The 16,953-nt window shown below is 32.8% G+C and overlaps 1 protein-coding gene and 2 long non-coding RNA genes across 3 annotated transcripts; 2 read left to right on the top strand and 1 right to left on the bottom strand.

Annotated features, from left to right (window-relative positions):
- The first annotated feature begins 576 nt into the window (after nt 1-576).
- Nucleotides 577-3,564, top strand: LOC112100059. The gene is made up of 4 exons (XR_002906316.1): nt 577-808; nt 1,107-1,249; nt 3,250-3,367; nt 3,467-3,564. It is a non-coding gene; the product is annotated as an uncharacterized LOC112100059 (long non-coding RNA).
- A 4,616-nt stretch (nt 3,565-8,180) lies between these two features.
- On the top strand, nt 8,181-8,838 carry LOC18047739. The gene is made up of 3 exons (XR_002906747.1): nt 8,181-8,269; nt 8,368-8,423; nt 8,706-8,838. It is a non-coding gene; the product is annotated as an uncharacterized LOC18047739 (long non-coding RNA).
- A 1,525-nt stretch (nt 8,839-10,363) lies between these two features.
- LOC18047740 (protein ABIL2) lies at nt 10,364-14,746 on the bottom strand. Its single transcript, XM_006441067.2, has 10 exons — nt 14,283-14,746; nt 13,483-13,619; nt 12,982-13,064; nt 12,759-12,909; nt 11,909-12,008; nt 11,591-11,683; nt 11,429-11,495; nt 11,258-11,346; nt 11,042-11,187; nt 10,364-10,813 (listed from the first exon to the last, which is right to left on the bottom strand). Exons 2-10 carry the CDS (start codon nt 13,585-13,587, stop codon nt 10,643-10,645), a joined length of 1,005 nt encoding a protein of 334 aa, XP_006441130.1. The 5' UTR covers nt 13,588-13,619; nt 14,283-14,746; the 3' UTR covers nt 10,364-10,642.
- Nucleotides 14,747-16,953: the final 2,207 nt, after the last annotated feature.

The raw sequence follows: 16,953 nt of genomic DNA on the forward strand, positions 1-16,953 counted from the left end.
TTTTGATATAGAACGTGGGTAGCACACATAACATGTGCGGCCTCGTGCATTAGACTATTTTTTCTAACTTTATACAATTAAAGTATCTCTCTTATTGTACAAATATAATTTTATGCGACGTGGTGCACTAGTCGCACGATGAGTGCTCTAACTTTGTTGAAGTAAAAGTGTCTCCCTTATTCTGCGAATATAATTTGTAGTGGTTCGGCACCAAAATGACAAAATTTCTCACTATTTCCTCAAATTTTAAAATCTGCAACTATTGGGCTGTGTGGCGGGCTCGCCAAGTCACAACCCAACCTTTATCATGGGCCCTTTCCAAACCTAACTTGCATTCTCCATATTCTTCCTCTATTAAATTAAACATGCAAATTAATAGGGATGACAAATTGGTCTGTGTAAATTAAATATTTATATATTTAATTTAATTAAATTAGATAATATTTATTTTAAAAAATTTAAATATGAATATAAATATTTTTAAAATATCCAATTAGAAATTAGATGAATATGAATATTTAATAAATATTTAAAATTTAATTAATTTATCCGATTTGAAGTTAAAAAAATTAATATTGTAAAAATAAAATGAAAAAAAATAAAAACAAATGTCCTAGATTATCGATTTAGCAAACCCTAAGATTATCACCAGTCACTCGTCGCTCGCCGGCGCTCATTGCTTGCCGGCCGGTCGTCGCTCATCGGCGCTAATCACTTGCCGCTCATCTCTTCTCTTCTCTTTTCTCTCTGTCACTGGAAAAGGAACAAGTAGAGGCGCTGCAACTCAGATCTCTCTTTTGACATCTGTGTATGTGACTCAAATCTCTCTCTTTTTCATCACTTGCGCTCCCCGAATTTTGTTTGATTCATTGCGTTTGATCTGAAGTAATAGTAGACTCTGCTTCATTATTAGTTTTTATTTTTTCTTCTCTCTCTTCGCTTGTCTTCTTTGTCGGCAGCTCTCACAAGGTCTCACCATGAATTTTTCAAATTTTCCCGTTTAAATTTCAATTTATTATAATTATAATAAAAACTGAGGGGAATATATGCAAAAGAATGTGAAAATGAGACTTTGAATTTTCCCGAATGGGTGTATTTGGTTGCAGGAGAAATTTCATTGCCTGGTGGGAAGGCAGAAGAGGGTGACAAGGATGATGGGGATACTGCAACAAGGGAGGCTAAAGAGGAAATAGGGTTGGATCCATCGCTTGTGGAAGTTGTAACTGTTCTTGAACCATTCTTGTCAAAGGTATGGAAGGATGTTTCTTCTGTGCTCCTATTTTGTTTTCATGATCTTAGTTTTGTTTTTCAACACTGATATTTCCAGTTCAAATTTGATGATTCAGATCATAAATATTTTTGCTTAAATTTCAACACTGATACCTTTCATGATTACGAGTATAAATCTCAATTTTCCTTTTCCTTAAAGATGTTGAAAGATGCTAAAACTTTAACAATTTCAGCATTTGATCCCACTGCATTTGATAAAGTACTTGTTAGACAGAAAATAACAAGAATGATAATCATGCATGAGCTTCCTTTGAGGTTTGTTGAGTATGAAGGGTTTAGGGATTTGATGAGTTTTGTTCAGTCTTTGCTTGGTAAAATTTGCAGGAACGCTGTGAAAAGAGAAGTTTTTAAGTTGTTTGATTTTGAAAAGGCTAAGACAATGGCTTTATATGAACATCTAACAATAAAAAAAAAGGGATATATGGTCGTGACATTGCATTTTATTGACAATACGTGGACTCTATGGAATTGGATCTTAAGGTACCAGTTTAAAATTTTAATAAATTTTATTTATATTTTATTATATGTACTTTATTTTATTTATTCTTATTTGTAATTTTGTTTTATTTTTTATGAATTGTCTAGATTTATATATGTGCCTTCTCCACATACTGCTGAAGCACTTTATAATGAGTTGGTTAAGTGTCTGTTGGATTGGAATATAGATCGAAGGTTATCTACAATAACCATTGATAATTGTTCCACTAATGATGCTATGATTCCGCCTTTGTTGGCTAAGTTTCCCCTTGGTTCATTCATATTAAATGGAAAATTGTTGCATGTGAGATGTTGTGATCACATTTTAAATTTAATTGTTAAGGATGGGTTAGATGCGATAGGAGATGGGATTGAAAAAGTTAGAAATAGTGTTAATTACTGGACATCATCATCTAAAAGGATAGCGTTGTTTGAAGATACGGCTAATCGCCAATTGAAGTTTAATTGTTCTAAGAGTTCAGTGCTTGATTGTAAAACTAGGTGGAATTCGACATATTTAATGCTTGAAGTTGCTTTGATTATAAAGATGTTTTTACTCGTTTGAAGCATCGTGATAACCAATATAAGCACTTGCCTACTAAAGTAGAGTGGGAGTTGGCGAGAGTAGTATGTGAGCATTTGAAACCCTTTTATACCATGACTGAGATGTTTTCTGGCACTAAATACCCAACAGCTAACTTATTTTTTCCAATAATTTGTGAAATTAGATTATCATTGAATACTTGGCTTAATTTTTCATGTGATGTGATAAAAAAAAAAATATGGCGAAAAGTATGTTAAAAAAGTTTGGAAAATATTGAGATGAAATTCATGGTGTGATAGTTGTTGCTGTTGTATTGGATCCTAGATACAAAATGGTTCTAGTGGATTATTTCTTTCCTCAGATTTATGGTAGTGATGCATCAACTCATATTGATAGAATCCGTACTCTTTGTTCTGACTTTTATTCCAAAAAAAAAAAGAGTATGGTTGGATCGAATTTGGCTAAAGGATTCGGTGAGTCTAGGATTGTTTGTAATTCTAGTTCTAGTTTGGTTGTGATGGGCGTGTGCGATATGTAAAAATTTAATGCATTCAAAAGCCAACATATTCGTAAACGAGTTAAGTTGGAGTTAGATACTTACTTGGAAGAAGAGGATAAGACTACTCCAGACTTCGATATTTTAATGTGGTGGAAGGTGAATAGAAGTAGATATCTGATATTGTCTGAGATTGCTAGAGATATGCTAGCTGTTCCGGTCTCTCCAATTGCTTCCGAATCTTCTTTTAGTGCAAGAGGTTGATTTTTAAGCTCACATCGTAGTAGACTTCATCTAAGTACAGTAAAGGCCTTAATGTGTACTCAGAATTGGATATGGACTCAATTAAAAAGTATCAAATTCAGCTCACTTTTGGACTTATTTGATTTTGATAGTATTTGTTTTCTTTATATTTTACAATTTTTTTTTTTTTGAAAAATAGGTGAGATTTCTAAAGATAAGGTGATGAATGGGGAAGAAATAAATGGAGAAGTGACTGATAATGATGATGAAGAGGAGACACAACCATGTTTTGAATAGTGTTTATTTTTCTTTTTTTGGTATGTGCTTGATGCTTATTGTGATGCTCAATTATGAATGATCATGGTCCTAAATAATACAAATTATTTATTTGTTTAATGCTTTGCTTTAATTTGCAGATTAATGCTGATGCTCTGGTTGGAGATTAATGATACGTTAGAAGAATGAACTTTTTGTATTTAATTTGAAATTAATTTGTAATTTCATATTATAATTTCTTTTTGTTAATTCATAGTTTTGATATTTGTTATGTTTATTATATTTTATTTGATATTGGAATCTAATACTGGTTTTAACTATTGTATATTATTATTTTTTATTTTATTTTATTTTTTATTGAATAAAAATTAAATATCCATGGATATTCATATCTATATGGATAAAATTCATATCCATGTCCAGTATTAAATACTGGATATGGATATATCCATCATGGATAATTATGGATTTATATTTGGATGGATATTATCTACCCATAATTAGATATTTGTCATCCCTACATATTAACATATTCTCACCATTCACGTATTTTATAATGAATCTCGCACCAATTCTAAGTTTTCATTTTGGTCCTATAAAGAAGAAACTTTGGAGTCTTAATGACTGCCTTTTTTTTTTCTTATCTCGAGGGAAAAAAAATGCTAGATAAACCTATCAAATTATCTATTAAACCTATTTATTAAATAAATCACCAATTAAAATTTAAAAATTTAAATTTTCGTCTAAACTTACGTATTTCATTTCATCAATAAATAAAATTGTGGACTTTTGCCTCTAGTGTCTCATATGGTTACAATTTTTTACTCTAGAACCAAACATACAGAGTTTTATGTTCATTTTACAAGGGCTAAAGTAGTCAATGGAGAAATGGAAGTGGTAGATATACCAACAAAGCATGATAAGATGGCAAACACATATATTAAGTCCCTAGCAATTGAAAGATTCAAAGATCTCACAAGCAATCTCGTAATCCTACCAACGATCACGCGCTTGAAGGGGTTGAAAATGAAGAAACACAGGACTTGTATTAGCACTTAGAAGCAGACAGAGTTTTACACCTGAGGACTCACAATCTGAGGAGATGACGACATGAAAACAAAATCCATCCTTCATGTACGGAACTCTGTAACGCATGCAATGACAGGTAACTGCGATTTCTTCTCATTTTATTCTCTCAGTCGATCCGTGTTCTTCTATTTTATATTTTGTTTTAATTAGAAGGCGTGACGGCCCGTGGGTGCAGCTCAGTTGGTTATATCTTGTTTTATGTCTCGTCAAGCTCAGTTTCTGTTTAGTTATTGTGTTTGTTGCAATCTAATTTTACTGTTCAGCTATATTGTTGTTGGTTGTTGTTTACAATTTTGTTGCACTTATAAAATTATAAAGTTACATGTGTTTCTAATAGATATATGTTCGTTAGTTAACTTTTTATGCTTTCAGTAACTAGATACGTTCACAACACCGATGAATATATGACATATCAAGTGCTATGGATCAGCTGGGAACAAATACATTTAGCTATGGTAAAAGGAAAGATAATAATCACATAATTTTAGGATATTTGGTCTGCTAGCCATTAGAGTCAATCTTGCAGCCGTAAATGATAAGTCATTGTGATTCATGATTATAATTAAAATTTGTTTCATTATCAAGAGATAAAAATGTTATTTTGAGCTTATATTATAAATTATATATGTGTTTATGTAATATATTAGGAATTATTAATTATGTCTTAACTATATTTAATTTATGTATTTTTGTGTGTTTATTAAGTAAAATATTAATTTCACGTAATTCGAGACTCCAAACAGATAAATGGATGTCAAATTTGGATTCCGGTGGTCCAAAAACTTTGAAGTGAGTCAAAACTGACTTATAATTGAGCTTGTAAAAAAAGTTGACTTTTTTTTACTGACACTGATTGGATGATAAAATAAACTTATAATAGATATGAGTGCATTGGATAACTGTCAATTTTGACTAAATCTCAAACATTCATAATTCAATGGCTACGATCGTACCACGTGGCAGTGATTGATTAAGCAAGTTTGTAGGATCCGAACTTCTGTATTCAGGTTGACCCGATCCACCCATTAACCAACCAAATCTCAACCTTTTTTTGACCGAATCGGACGCTTCACATTATACCATGTGTAATGTTGACTTTTTAAGTTTAACTAGCCGTTGGATCTTGATCTAATGGCTGTGAGGAGCACATACATAAAGCTTATGATGGACTGCAAAACACTGGATTATAAATGTATTTTTCTATAAATAGAGCCTCATTTTTATGTTTTGAGCATCTCTCTTCTTCTCAATTTCTTTGTAATCTTATTTTTCGGGTATATTTTAATTATTTTTATAAATAAATTTTATTTTATTTTCAATTCTAGATGTTTTATTCTTTTTAATTATGAATAATTTAATTTTAATTATTATTTTTCTTTCAATTATGCTTAGCTAAATAATAATAATTAGGGTAAGGTGAAACTCTTAGGAAAAAAAATGATTTAATCAAATTTTATTTTTAATTATATAAATTAAATTATTTTCTATTTAATTTTATACATATTTTAATTTTAAAATTTTGATTTATTGTAGACAAATAAGGGAGTTTGGCATAATAAATTCTTAATATCTTAATATCAAGTATGGTAAAATGATATTTTGACTTATTGTAAACAAATTAAATTTTGGCACAATAAATACTTAATCCATAATAAAATTAATGGGAAAAAATGATAATTTATATAATTAATCTTTTGGGCAATAAATTTAAATAAAAAATGACAAAAAAAATTTATTAAATTTTATTTACTACTATGAGTGGATCCATAATCCTAACTAATTCAATTTATTAAATTAAGTTGCATATATTCAAGTTTTATTTTCATTTTTAGATAAAATAAAATAAACAAATTAAATTGTTTCTCTGTAGATCGACCTCAAACTCATCAAGTTATAATATAAAAAGACACTTTTATATTAGAGAGTTAAAAATCACTTTTAAGATGTGAGAATTCACCTGCCGTTATGGTGCTTAAATTTCCATCCAATGTTATGGTGGCTGATCTGCTGCCAAGCTTGGTTATAACCTTATCAATTTGCCTATATTAAACAGTTTTGCATCTTCTTTAATTTTCCCTATAATGTGTTTATATTTTGTGTTGTTTTCACATTCTTTTTTCTTGCTAAGCAAACAGTCAACAACCTTAGTTGCTTTTTGTGTGGTGATAGGTTCTTGAGAACATGGGGGGTTGTACAAGGTTTTTCTGGCGTTGGACCTGATGTTCTTTATTGGGATTTATTTGGGAATAGGGATTTCTCTGACATTGGCACAAGAGCTTGTTCGCAGGTCAAGATCCGGGACTAAGTGTTTTTTTTTTCCTTTTTTTTGAGAGTGGCATATTACTTCTCGAACTCTTTTTTCTTGTTGTGATTATTACATGGATTTTTGGTCAGGAATGATGTCTTGTGCCCGAGGGGTTGCCCTATTATTTCTTGCCTTTTGGAGATGATGCGCAACTTCTTCACGGTGTTTTTGGGTTCTTTTTCCAAGCTTCATCTTATGGGATGTTTGGAAGGCTTGAAATGGTTTTAGATTTGATTATGTTGCTTTTGTTGCAGACGTTGTTTATAAAGTGGTTTCTAACCTTAAGCTCTGTAGTTGTGCTTTCGATTTTAAACCATCTTAGTTAAAGGGTGTCCTTGATACTTAGCTTGGGAGGGTTATTGGATTATCCTACCTCCTTACAGGCTGAATCGTTTGGTTTCATAGTTGGGTCTGCTAGCTGGGATAGTGAAGCTTAATGTGAATAGTTGCTCTTGGGGCAATCCTAGTTTGTATTCTATGGGCAGTGTCTTGCTTGATCATCAAGGTTGCTTTTGGCTATTTTCTTGGGCACCATCCTATTTTTTTTGCTGAGCTGATGGTTGTTTTCAAGGGCTTGGATCTTACTACTAAGCCTGTTTATTTTGTTCTTGAGGTGGAATCCGATCTGGAGACTGTGGTTTCGTGGATTACTTTTCAGGCCTTTGTGCGATGAGATTTTGCCTATCTTTTTGGCCAAGTCCGTACTCTATCTTGTGGTCTTTCAATCTGTATTAGACATGTTTATAGAGATAGAACTTTAAAATAGTATTGGTTATTTGAGAAACCAAAAAACTCCCAAAATACAATTTACAAGTTGCGAAAATAAAAGTACTCAAGACATTTTTTTATTGAATTACATCAAGCTTTAAATAGAGCTTTAGTTCAAAGTGACAAGCATAAAAATAGCAAGCATTAAGCATGTTCTCCATCATTCTCCATGAATCCACAAAATAAGGGACAACTAACAACTTAATTTTGACTTATTAAAAACCAGCTACACTTATATTGTAAGTAAATAATTAAAACAGATATTACAATAGAAAGATTGTATCAGCTTTTCTAATTTTCTGTTATGGTGTTTACTTTAATCAATGGGCCGTGGCACATATTGTTAAATTCTGGATCAGATAGTTTACTGGGCACGTGAACTAATTTGTAATTTAGTTATAAGTTGTGTGAACCATAAAAATATAAAGTCAGTGGTACTGTTATCAGAGTATTGGGATAGTTCTGAAAGATTTTTTAATAAACTGGCATTGAGGAAAATGTACTATTGGAAGTTGAGGGGGTGAACTGTTCTCAGTTCTGTTTGTTGAGGAACAGGACAGAGCATCTGTAATTCCTCTGTTGTTTATGAGTTATCTATTTTTTTTCCCATGACAGTGTAGTGCTCTTTGTCCACCTTTCAGAAATTTTTTAGAGGAACTGCAACTGAAATGTTTTGTTGTTTCTTAGAAAATGGTTTTTCCCATGCAATGACTTTGAAGTGGATTACGAGTCCAATGAGAATGCATCAATTGTGTATGCAGCATTAGCTATTGATAAGGAGGTGATCCATCACGATCCTATTCCTAAGATCATACTTTCCTCTTTCAACTTTATTGCTTGTTCAATAAATTCTTACTTGTATTCAATTTCCAAGTGCAGTTGCAGCCAGACAAAGTGAAAAGGCAGATATCTGTCATTAATGGGAAACTTTTAGTGTAAGTTTCTATTCTCTGATCATTCTTGGTTGGAAACTCGTTACATAACTGATTTTTCATTCTTGTCCAATATTTATTCAATTTGCATTTACCAGTTTATCCTATGAGACAATATTCATTTGGAACTTTTGTGCGGCCCGTTCAGTAATCATTTTTTCCTCTTTTCCTGCCAAATTTTCAAATATATTATTTCAGAAAAGTTCTTCCTCTAAAATACTATTGTGTGCCTGGACTTTGCAGTTTAGAAGTTTCTTATTTCGTTTATTTTCTCATCTGATTTAGGCACTTTGAGGCAGTTGAGGCCAGGTTTCCTCGCGCATTATTTTCTGCTTTTGTAGATGTGCTTACACTTGAAACAAAAACAATCGAACAGTTTGGTCAAGGAACGGAATTGTGACATCATACTATCTTTGGCAGTTGGAGAATCATTCTTAGTAGGAACTGTATTACTTTAATACACCTTCTTGTTTCTTATTATTTGACGTTTTTGTAACAAGAGAATCTATAGTGTTAGTTTTATAATATAAACCTTAAAATTATCGGAAAGCTGTAACAAATTCTTCAAAGCTGTGAATTATAAGTTGACTTTTATTTTTTTTTCAATCACTCGCTTTTATCAAGTGGTTGCAGCTGTAAATGTTATAATCCTCCCTTAGACCTTTATTGTTATTAGCAAGCTATCTCCAACTCTTGCAGTTTGGGCCTAACTAGATTGCCAGACCCCACTTCTGGGGCTTTTCTGTTTACCCCTAAATCTGATATTGATTTCGTAAAGTGAGTGGAATGAAGAATTCACTAGTGCTAACATTCTTCCAGCCATTTATGCAATTCTTTGCCATTGTGTGACACAGGAGGTACCTACTTGGTTACCAAGTGGCCCTCAGCTTAATGTACCTCGATAGCCTTCATGCTTTGAGAATTCATCTATCCGGTAGAATCCTATCTGGAATCTCTCTATACGTTCGAGAATCAAGATTTTTCTATAGCAAGCATCAAGGGAGTTCATTTCACCCCAAAAGTAACCCAGAAAAGATAAAATCGTAGACAGCACTGTTTCACATGGTGGAACTCTCGGAAGCGTGCTTATCATGTGCTTGTGGCTGTAAACATGCCCCAAAAGAATTGGAAATTGATGCTGCAATCCCTCTGCCTGGAGCCTCAAAAAGAAAGGCCCTTGTTTAGCTTTGCTAAGATGACAGATTACAGACTTAGCACGGCTGACATTGAGCAACAATTCTCTACATACATTTTATCTTGGGCAGACATTTTATCTTGGGCAGAATCACCAAAAGTAGATGCACCTTTAAATCTAGAATAAAAGCAGGCTTGACTTGTATTATAAGAAATTCAAATGGGGTGTCACAGCTGCTGCCATCACTAGGAAAACTTGCTGAATGCTTAGAAAATGTAGAGATTGCAGAATGCTTTGGCAATCCTTAATGGCATCAAAATGGCTGTTGATTCTGGACTGCACCCGCCACAAACTGTTGAATCTGACTATTTTAATGTAGTGAAATCAATCTTAAAGAAGAGAGATTGGATGGTTGATCAAAGAAATGCTCAGTTATGTAAGAAAAGGAAAACAATTTATAGTAGCAATACACTCCTCAATACTCTCAGGAGCCTCTTCTAATTGAAAAATGTGTATTAATTGTTCTCCTTGTTATAGTAACAGAGTGAAGAAAACTTGTGGCAGAATATTGAACTTGGAATCTACTTTTCAACCTTCCTATAACAAATTCCCCAGTATGAACTGGAATAGACAGTCTTACCTAGTAAAACTTGCTTATATTGTGGCAAGACATACGGCAAATTAGTACCCAATTTTCAGATAAACACATGCATCACAATCTAGAACAGTCACAACAACAACAGATTAGAGATGTGCGATTTTTCCATGGCTGGCATGAACAGGCTTGCATGTTAACAATTGATAACTATTCAAGCAAAGGTGATGCATGACATTTTCTGCAACATGACCAGGATACATTGATAGGAAGCATCAACATTTGCACACAATATTACAAGTAATTGATGACTGAAAAAGATAATAAAAGATGATGTCCGTCTACTTCTAGTAATACATTAAAACTATATAAAGGGGGGAAAAAAATCATTCAAACAAAGGGCAAACAGAGTGCAATCTCACAGTCCTTTCCCGTACAGGATGTCTTTCCCTGGTTGCTTGCCTTTTCTTTGCAAGCAGTATATGTATTTCATCAGTATTCATCCAGATAAGTATATAGCATGTCATCTTTCTTTGATTTGCGCCTACTAAGTAATGCCTTAAGGAGCCGTTTACTTTTGCTGGGGTGTTGTTCAAAGTCTTTACAGTTTTCCCTTTCAGCAGGCATACGCATAGAATATGATTTTCGAGGCTCCGAAGGGTACTGACACAATAAAATGAAAATTCCAAGCTTTGAGCATTATAGGTTTTACATTAAATAAAGGAGATTGAGAAAAAAAATTGAATTATTAAGCAAAAACTTAATGCCAGAGAGATTTGCTTGCCTTTTATTTATTTGATAAGAAAGTATGAGTAGTTGTATCAATAAATAATGGACAAATATGCATAGTAGAATAACTGTTTAACAAATTAAACCATATCCTTTACTCACCCGTCGTTTTGCATCAGAAGCATTTGGAGTTGTTGGTCTACTTGAATTTGGGGTCATTGGCCTTCCAGCATTTGGGGTTTTCGGCCTATTTGAGATTGAACCAGAACGCAAAAGTGGAAACCGGTGTGGTGACACTGTACGCTTATCTGATATATGTGAAAAATTATTAGATGAAAGCATAGTAAGGATATGACACAGTTCAACATGCATACAGACCTTGATCTTTTTTGGGCATGGTTGATGTAAAGGAAAATGTGGCTGATCGTTGTGGAGGTCTTGGTGAAGGTGAGGGAGAACGTCCTTTCCTGCAAGGAATATTACTTATCATCACATTCCACGTCAGTCAATTTTATGCCATTTGACAGCAAAACATAACAATAAATTTACCTAACTGAAGATGCTGGGGTTTCCCTAGGTGTTTCTCTTGGGGTTTCAGTAATTGTAGCTCGAACAGCTTTGCGAAAGCAATCAAATTATAAGAATGGAATAGTATTACACTCTATCCAGCAACATGATAAAAGAGACAAGGGGGAGTTGGAAGTATCCTACCATTCCTAAACTGATGCCAGTCATCTTCATCATCTAGGCTGCATCCAATGTACTTTGACTTGGTACGGATGGCACCATGCATGGTCTCCCCAACTGAGCACAAAATTGAGATGTCAAATCCAAAATACCTTTAGCTCCATAGTTCATCGGAAGGACAAAATCAATACAAAGAAAAGAGAATAACATAACAGTTTTAAGGGGGAAAAGAAAAGGAAGGGAAATAGAATATCCACTCAATGGTCCTCGCCTCCGGCTCAAGGTAGAGGAAATCAGAGTCAATGCAGCTCAAAGTTAGAGGAAAACAGAGTCAATGATTACCTGGCAGGATGTAGCGCTTATGATATTTTGGAGTATTTATCACCAGTGACTGTTGGGACAGGCCTTCATGATCAATATACTCTTGGCAAGTCCGTAGTCTCTAACGTATCACAATAAGTTAAAAAATAAAATGACAATGTTCAATGTTAATTTTGCTTTCCGTGAATGACAAAATCAGAGAGATACCTATCTATATTAGAAAATTGAATATTTAGTAGAAAGACTGTTACTCTGCCATTTTTAATTAAAATGCAATAATGAGGTCATGGTCACAACTGAAGTTCAAAATTTAAGGATCCAGATTTGCTTTAACCCTATTAAAAGGGTTATCACTTATCATCACACTCCACATCAGTGAATTGAAAGCATGTTCTCCCTCACGTACACCAAGATCAAACGGCAGAGCTTTTAAATGTGAATGTCAGTATATTAAATGTGTTCATTTGATCCATGTGAGTTTCATTTTTATGTCTTCAGATTCTACGATTTACGTTATTAAAAATATGGCCTGATCACCTAATAGTTCCTAACTAATGCGATGAACGTAAAATTTCCAGGGATAGCCCTCATAAGCAATTGCCCTTTTACCAGGGCAGTTTAGCTTATGCAAGGAAAATATTGCATATTAGAGAAACATACAACAGTGCAACCAATCCAAAAAGATTGACACGTACTCGTCCTTCAAATTTCTTAACCAATGATTCCAGCCACATTCAAGTCAATTGAAAATTAAGTGTAGCTATTATTACCCATTTTCTTTTTTCTAAGTGTAGACCATAATTTCTTTATATTCTCAGTGGAATCAATACGATTACAATTTTTCTAAATCTATTCCAGCATACAAGCATACCTGTTCGATGCAAGATACTCGATGCTCTGTATCCGAAACTTCATCAACCTTTTCATCTAAGAGATCATTAACCTTATAAGTCACAGAACCCAAATGGTCCACAGTATTCACAAGAGCTTTGACGGCATAATCTTTCAATGTTTCTACCACTCTGCATACATGTGATGATGTTTATTTTCTCAATAGAAACTTGAAATTATCAGCTGTAATGAGAGTAACTTACATTTGTTTCTGGTCATCATTGGTGTATGATAGTTCAAAATATTCAGCTGCTGAGTACAACTGCGTTCGCAGGTTTTTCAAATCCTGAAAAGCAAAGTTGCTTGAGTTAAAAAAGACCATACTAAATATTCCCAAAACAACTCAAATCTATCACAAATTGGTGCTTTTGTACTTCCATAAACGGCTATCTACTACAAGGCTTGTTGAAAACTGAGTAAAATTTTGAAAATGACACACTATCCACCGTTTAAATCAAATAAACAAGTGTAGCATGATTAAACAAGAATTGGCTTTGAAGACATATGCCCCAATTTGTCAAAATTATTTTTTTCATTTTCCTTTTCTTAAAAGTGATTTGGCTTCAAATTCCAACAATGATAAGGTGGGTGGAACTTTTAGTAATAGCTATTAGTAGCATGAAACAAATACTGTATGCTCTATATAGGGAAACTGGTATAGACATACAATCCAACATAAAAACTAAGTAGAGAAACAGTAGTACCTTGAGACTATCAGAGAACAGCAAGCTCTGCTGCATAGCGACCTCGTCATAATTAGACACATCTCGAGTCATGGGAATTGTCGAAGATGCAGTCAGTGTACCCATGGAGGAAAAAATTGCACTCAGCAAGCCGTATTCTGCAAGAACTAAGAATGATCTTCAGCCAAATGCTATTGAACTAAAAGTAACCAACAACATTAGTTTATCAGAGCAGAAGTATGTCAGATAAGTGGGAGCTAAGACTTTATATGACTTCCTAGTTTAGTGCTTATGACTTATAAAACAAAAATACTTAAAAAATCAACAACGATGCGCCAACATAACAGCAAGCACGAAGCAAGATATACAGAGAAAGACAGAAAGAGACACACTTTAACAACAAGTTACAACTATAAGATACCAAAAGCACTTATTCCAATTAAGCATAAGAAGACTTAAAATCTGAAGAATCAATATGAACAAGCCAAACAGTACATGAACGGTTGTCACGCTTCTGCCGCCAACCACTAAACAGAAAGTAACAACAACAGAAGATTAATATACCAAACTAAAAAACTGAAATTTGAATATTTGATACAACTGCAAGTGGCACAGGAAACGGGAAAAGAAAAAAAAAAAAAAAGCCCATTTTTGTCACAATCTTCAACAACCCTCCAATTGCAGCAGAATAAGACATCAAAGTAAAGGCAAGAAATGAAACCTAATCCTTAAAATCATCAAAAAGCTGAAAAATATTCGATAAGCTGAGAAAAAAGAATAAAAAAATGGGTTAGAACAAAAAATAAAAGGAACCAACCAACCTGGCTTCGCTCTGCTGCTGGGACTAGAAGCAAAAACTCACTTGGCATTCAAATTGAATAATGAAAAGAAGTGAAACCCAGATGGACAAGAAGGGTGAGTGGGGATATAAATAGGCCAAAAGACCAATATTAAAAAGTAAAAAAAGATTTTTTTTGTCCAAGGAAGAGAAAACGACAACACGAATTTGTGACTACAGTTGACAAAGAAGACACATTAGGAGCGCAAATAAAAGTAAAAGGAGCAAGTAGTAAAGAGAAAGAAAGTCAGAAAGATAAAGAAAGTAGTTGTGGTTGAAGAAGAAGAAGAAGAAGTGAAGTGAAATGAACATGGGCCATGAATGTGTATGATTGAGGCAAGCACGTCCGTTTGTTTCTTGGCAGTGAATCACGGAGGATTTCGAATTAAAGTCCTCAACGTTTTGGACGCTTAAACTGGTTTTCGAGTTGAGTTTCCATTTGCAGCCCCATTTCCTCATCATTCGCAGCATTTTGATTGGCCCCACTATTTTTGTATTTTTTTCTTTAAAAACTAAAAAAAAAAAATTCTCACGAAAAAATATAAAAAAAATTTGGTGACAAGGGTCCCACTCTGCAAACAGAATTACATGGGCCCACGCCAAATGCCCTCAACCATTTTATGTTGTTTGCTAAGCGACATAGAATTACCTCACCTTCTTGCTCTTTTATTGGTGTTGCGTTTTTTTTTTTACAATTTTTTTTTTCTTGTGGGGAATTGTCAACTGCTTAGAGTCAGCAATAATGACACTTAACAGCCGATATTTTTGTTTTAATCATTTAAGTCTCTAATAGATTTTCATCATACATCTTTTTCTTTTTCTTTTTCTTTTTTGTATTTTGTTGTTTTTTCAGTATTCTATCTTGTAGTTCAAACGTAACATAAAATTAAACTTGGTAAACAGAGATTTTTATATCTTTTTACATTTTAAAAGTCACATATACTCCTACTCGAACGGGGGTTGCTGCTACTCTCACAAAAAATAACAGTTCAAATCTTCATTTGAGATATGAAGACTCAAATTTTTTCTCTTAATTAAAAAAATAATTAAATAGAAATAATTTGCTTGATGATAGTATATGTGTAGAACTTCATTTTTTATTCATTAACCACAAGTCACTATCTCATTTTTTGTTTAGATCTCTAATAAAATCAGTGCTAATCGACTTATTCATGTAACATTCCTCCAATTGAAACTTGTCCTCGATGATGGGTCTTAAAGATGAATGGCAGTTCCATTGTCTCCTTCAACTAGAGATGTTCAAAATTCAATCCGATTTGCTCAATCCGTCCGTAAAAATTCGATCCGTAGATTGGTGGATTAGATTATATTGAAAATTTGATAATCCGCAATCAATAGATTGGATATGGATCTATTTTTATAAATCCGCAAAAATCCGCGAATTCACAAAAAAATAAAAAGTATTTATGTAATTAAAAATAAAATTTGTAAATATGGTATTAGTACTTACCAATAAATAAATAAGTTAAAATATAGTTACATTAACACTATATTATATCTTATATGATAATAATATAAAATAAAAATTAATTAAATAAACAACTATAGCTTCCTAAATAGTTAATTTCCATATACTGATCTAAACAAATGAGATTTTTTTCTTTTCGATGTGTTATATTTTAAAACTTTAAATATATTTTCTAACTTTATTTAAACAATTAATTTATTTAAATCTTATTTAATTTTAAATTTGATCGGTAGTAAAATTATTTTTATATTAAATTTTTTTTATTTAGTTAGTTCATGCATTGGACATAATTAAAAAAATTTAGTCTGTAAACCAATCCGCAAAATGGTGGATTGGGTTAAATTTGCTTTTAATCCGTAGATGTATGAATTGGATTTGGATTGAATTTCATCAATCCGTCGATTGGATTTGATTGAAAATTTATAATCCGCAAAATAGTGGATCGGATATAAAGTAATGTCCAATCCATAAAATCCGATCCGCGAACACCCCTACCTTCAACTTCCATGACTGCATCACCATCATCTTCATCTAAATTGATTACATAGTTGTATCACAGAAAACTTTGGATCCGATCCATATGGTCATTTAAAGCATAAAACCCTTTTCTAGTCGCGGTGACTTTTGCATATGGTCATATTCTGGTATTAAAATTCTGCCCCATTATTCATTTCTTGCTTCATAAAACTCAATCGTGCAAATCCTATTGTTGGACTCCTTCTAATCTCACGTACCACTTTTGGTAAAGTCTTATTGAAATTTCTCTTTGGACGAACAATAAATTAACAAATAGAGAATAAGTTTAATTGAAAGATAAAGTTAGTTTCTTCAAAAGAACTGAGACTTTTTACAAGAATTTAGTTTACATAACACTCAACAACATTATTTTATTCATAGTAAGAATTTTAAATATAGTTACTTAAATTAACTAACTTAACAAAAATATTAATTCAAGAAATCTCTGCAAGAATCACAATGATACTAATTGACTTATTCATATAACAATCTTATTTCTTCCTAACAATCGATTTTGAAAGTTCAAGGTTTATTTAGGAGCAAAATTGATCAGATTTCGTGTCATAGGCCTCATATCCCTTTTGAGGGCTTAGCAAGAATTAGGTACATGAAATTTTATTATTTAAATTTCTTTTTAATCTATGCTACT

This window comes from Citrus clementina, unplaced genomic scaffold (genome assembly GCF_000493195.1).
Source record: "Citrus clementina cultivar Clemenules unplaced genomic scaffold, Citrus_clementina_v1.0 scaffold_3, whole genome shotgun sequence".
In the NCBI taxonomy this organism is placed as follows: domain Eukaryota; kingdom Viridiplantae; phylum Streptophyta; class Magnoliopsida; order Sapindales; family Rutaceae; genus Citrus; species Citrus x clementina.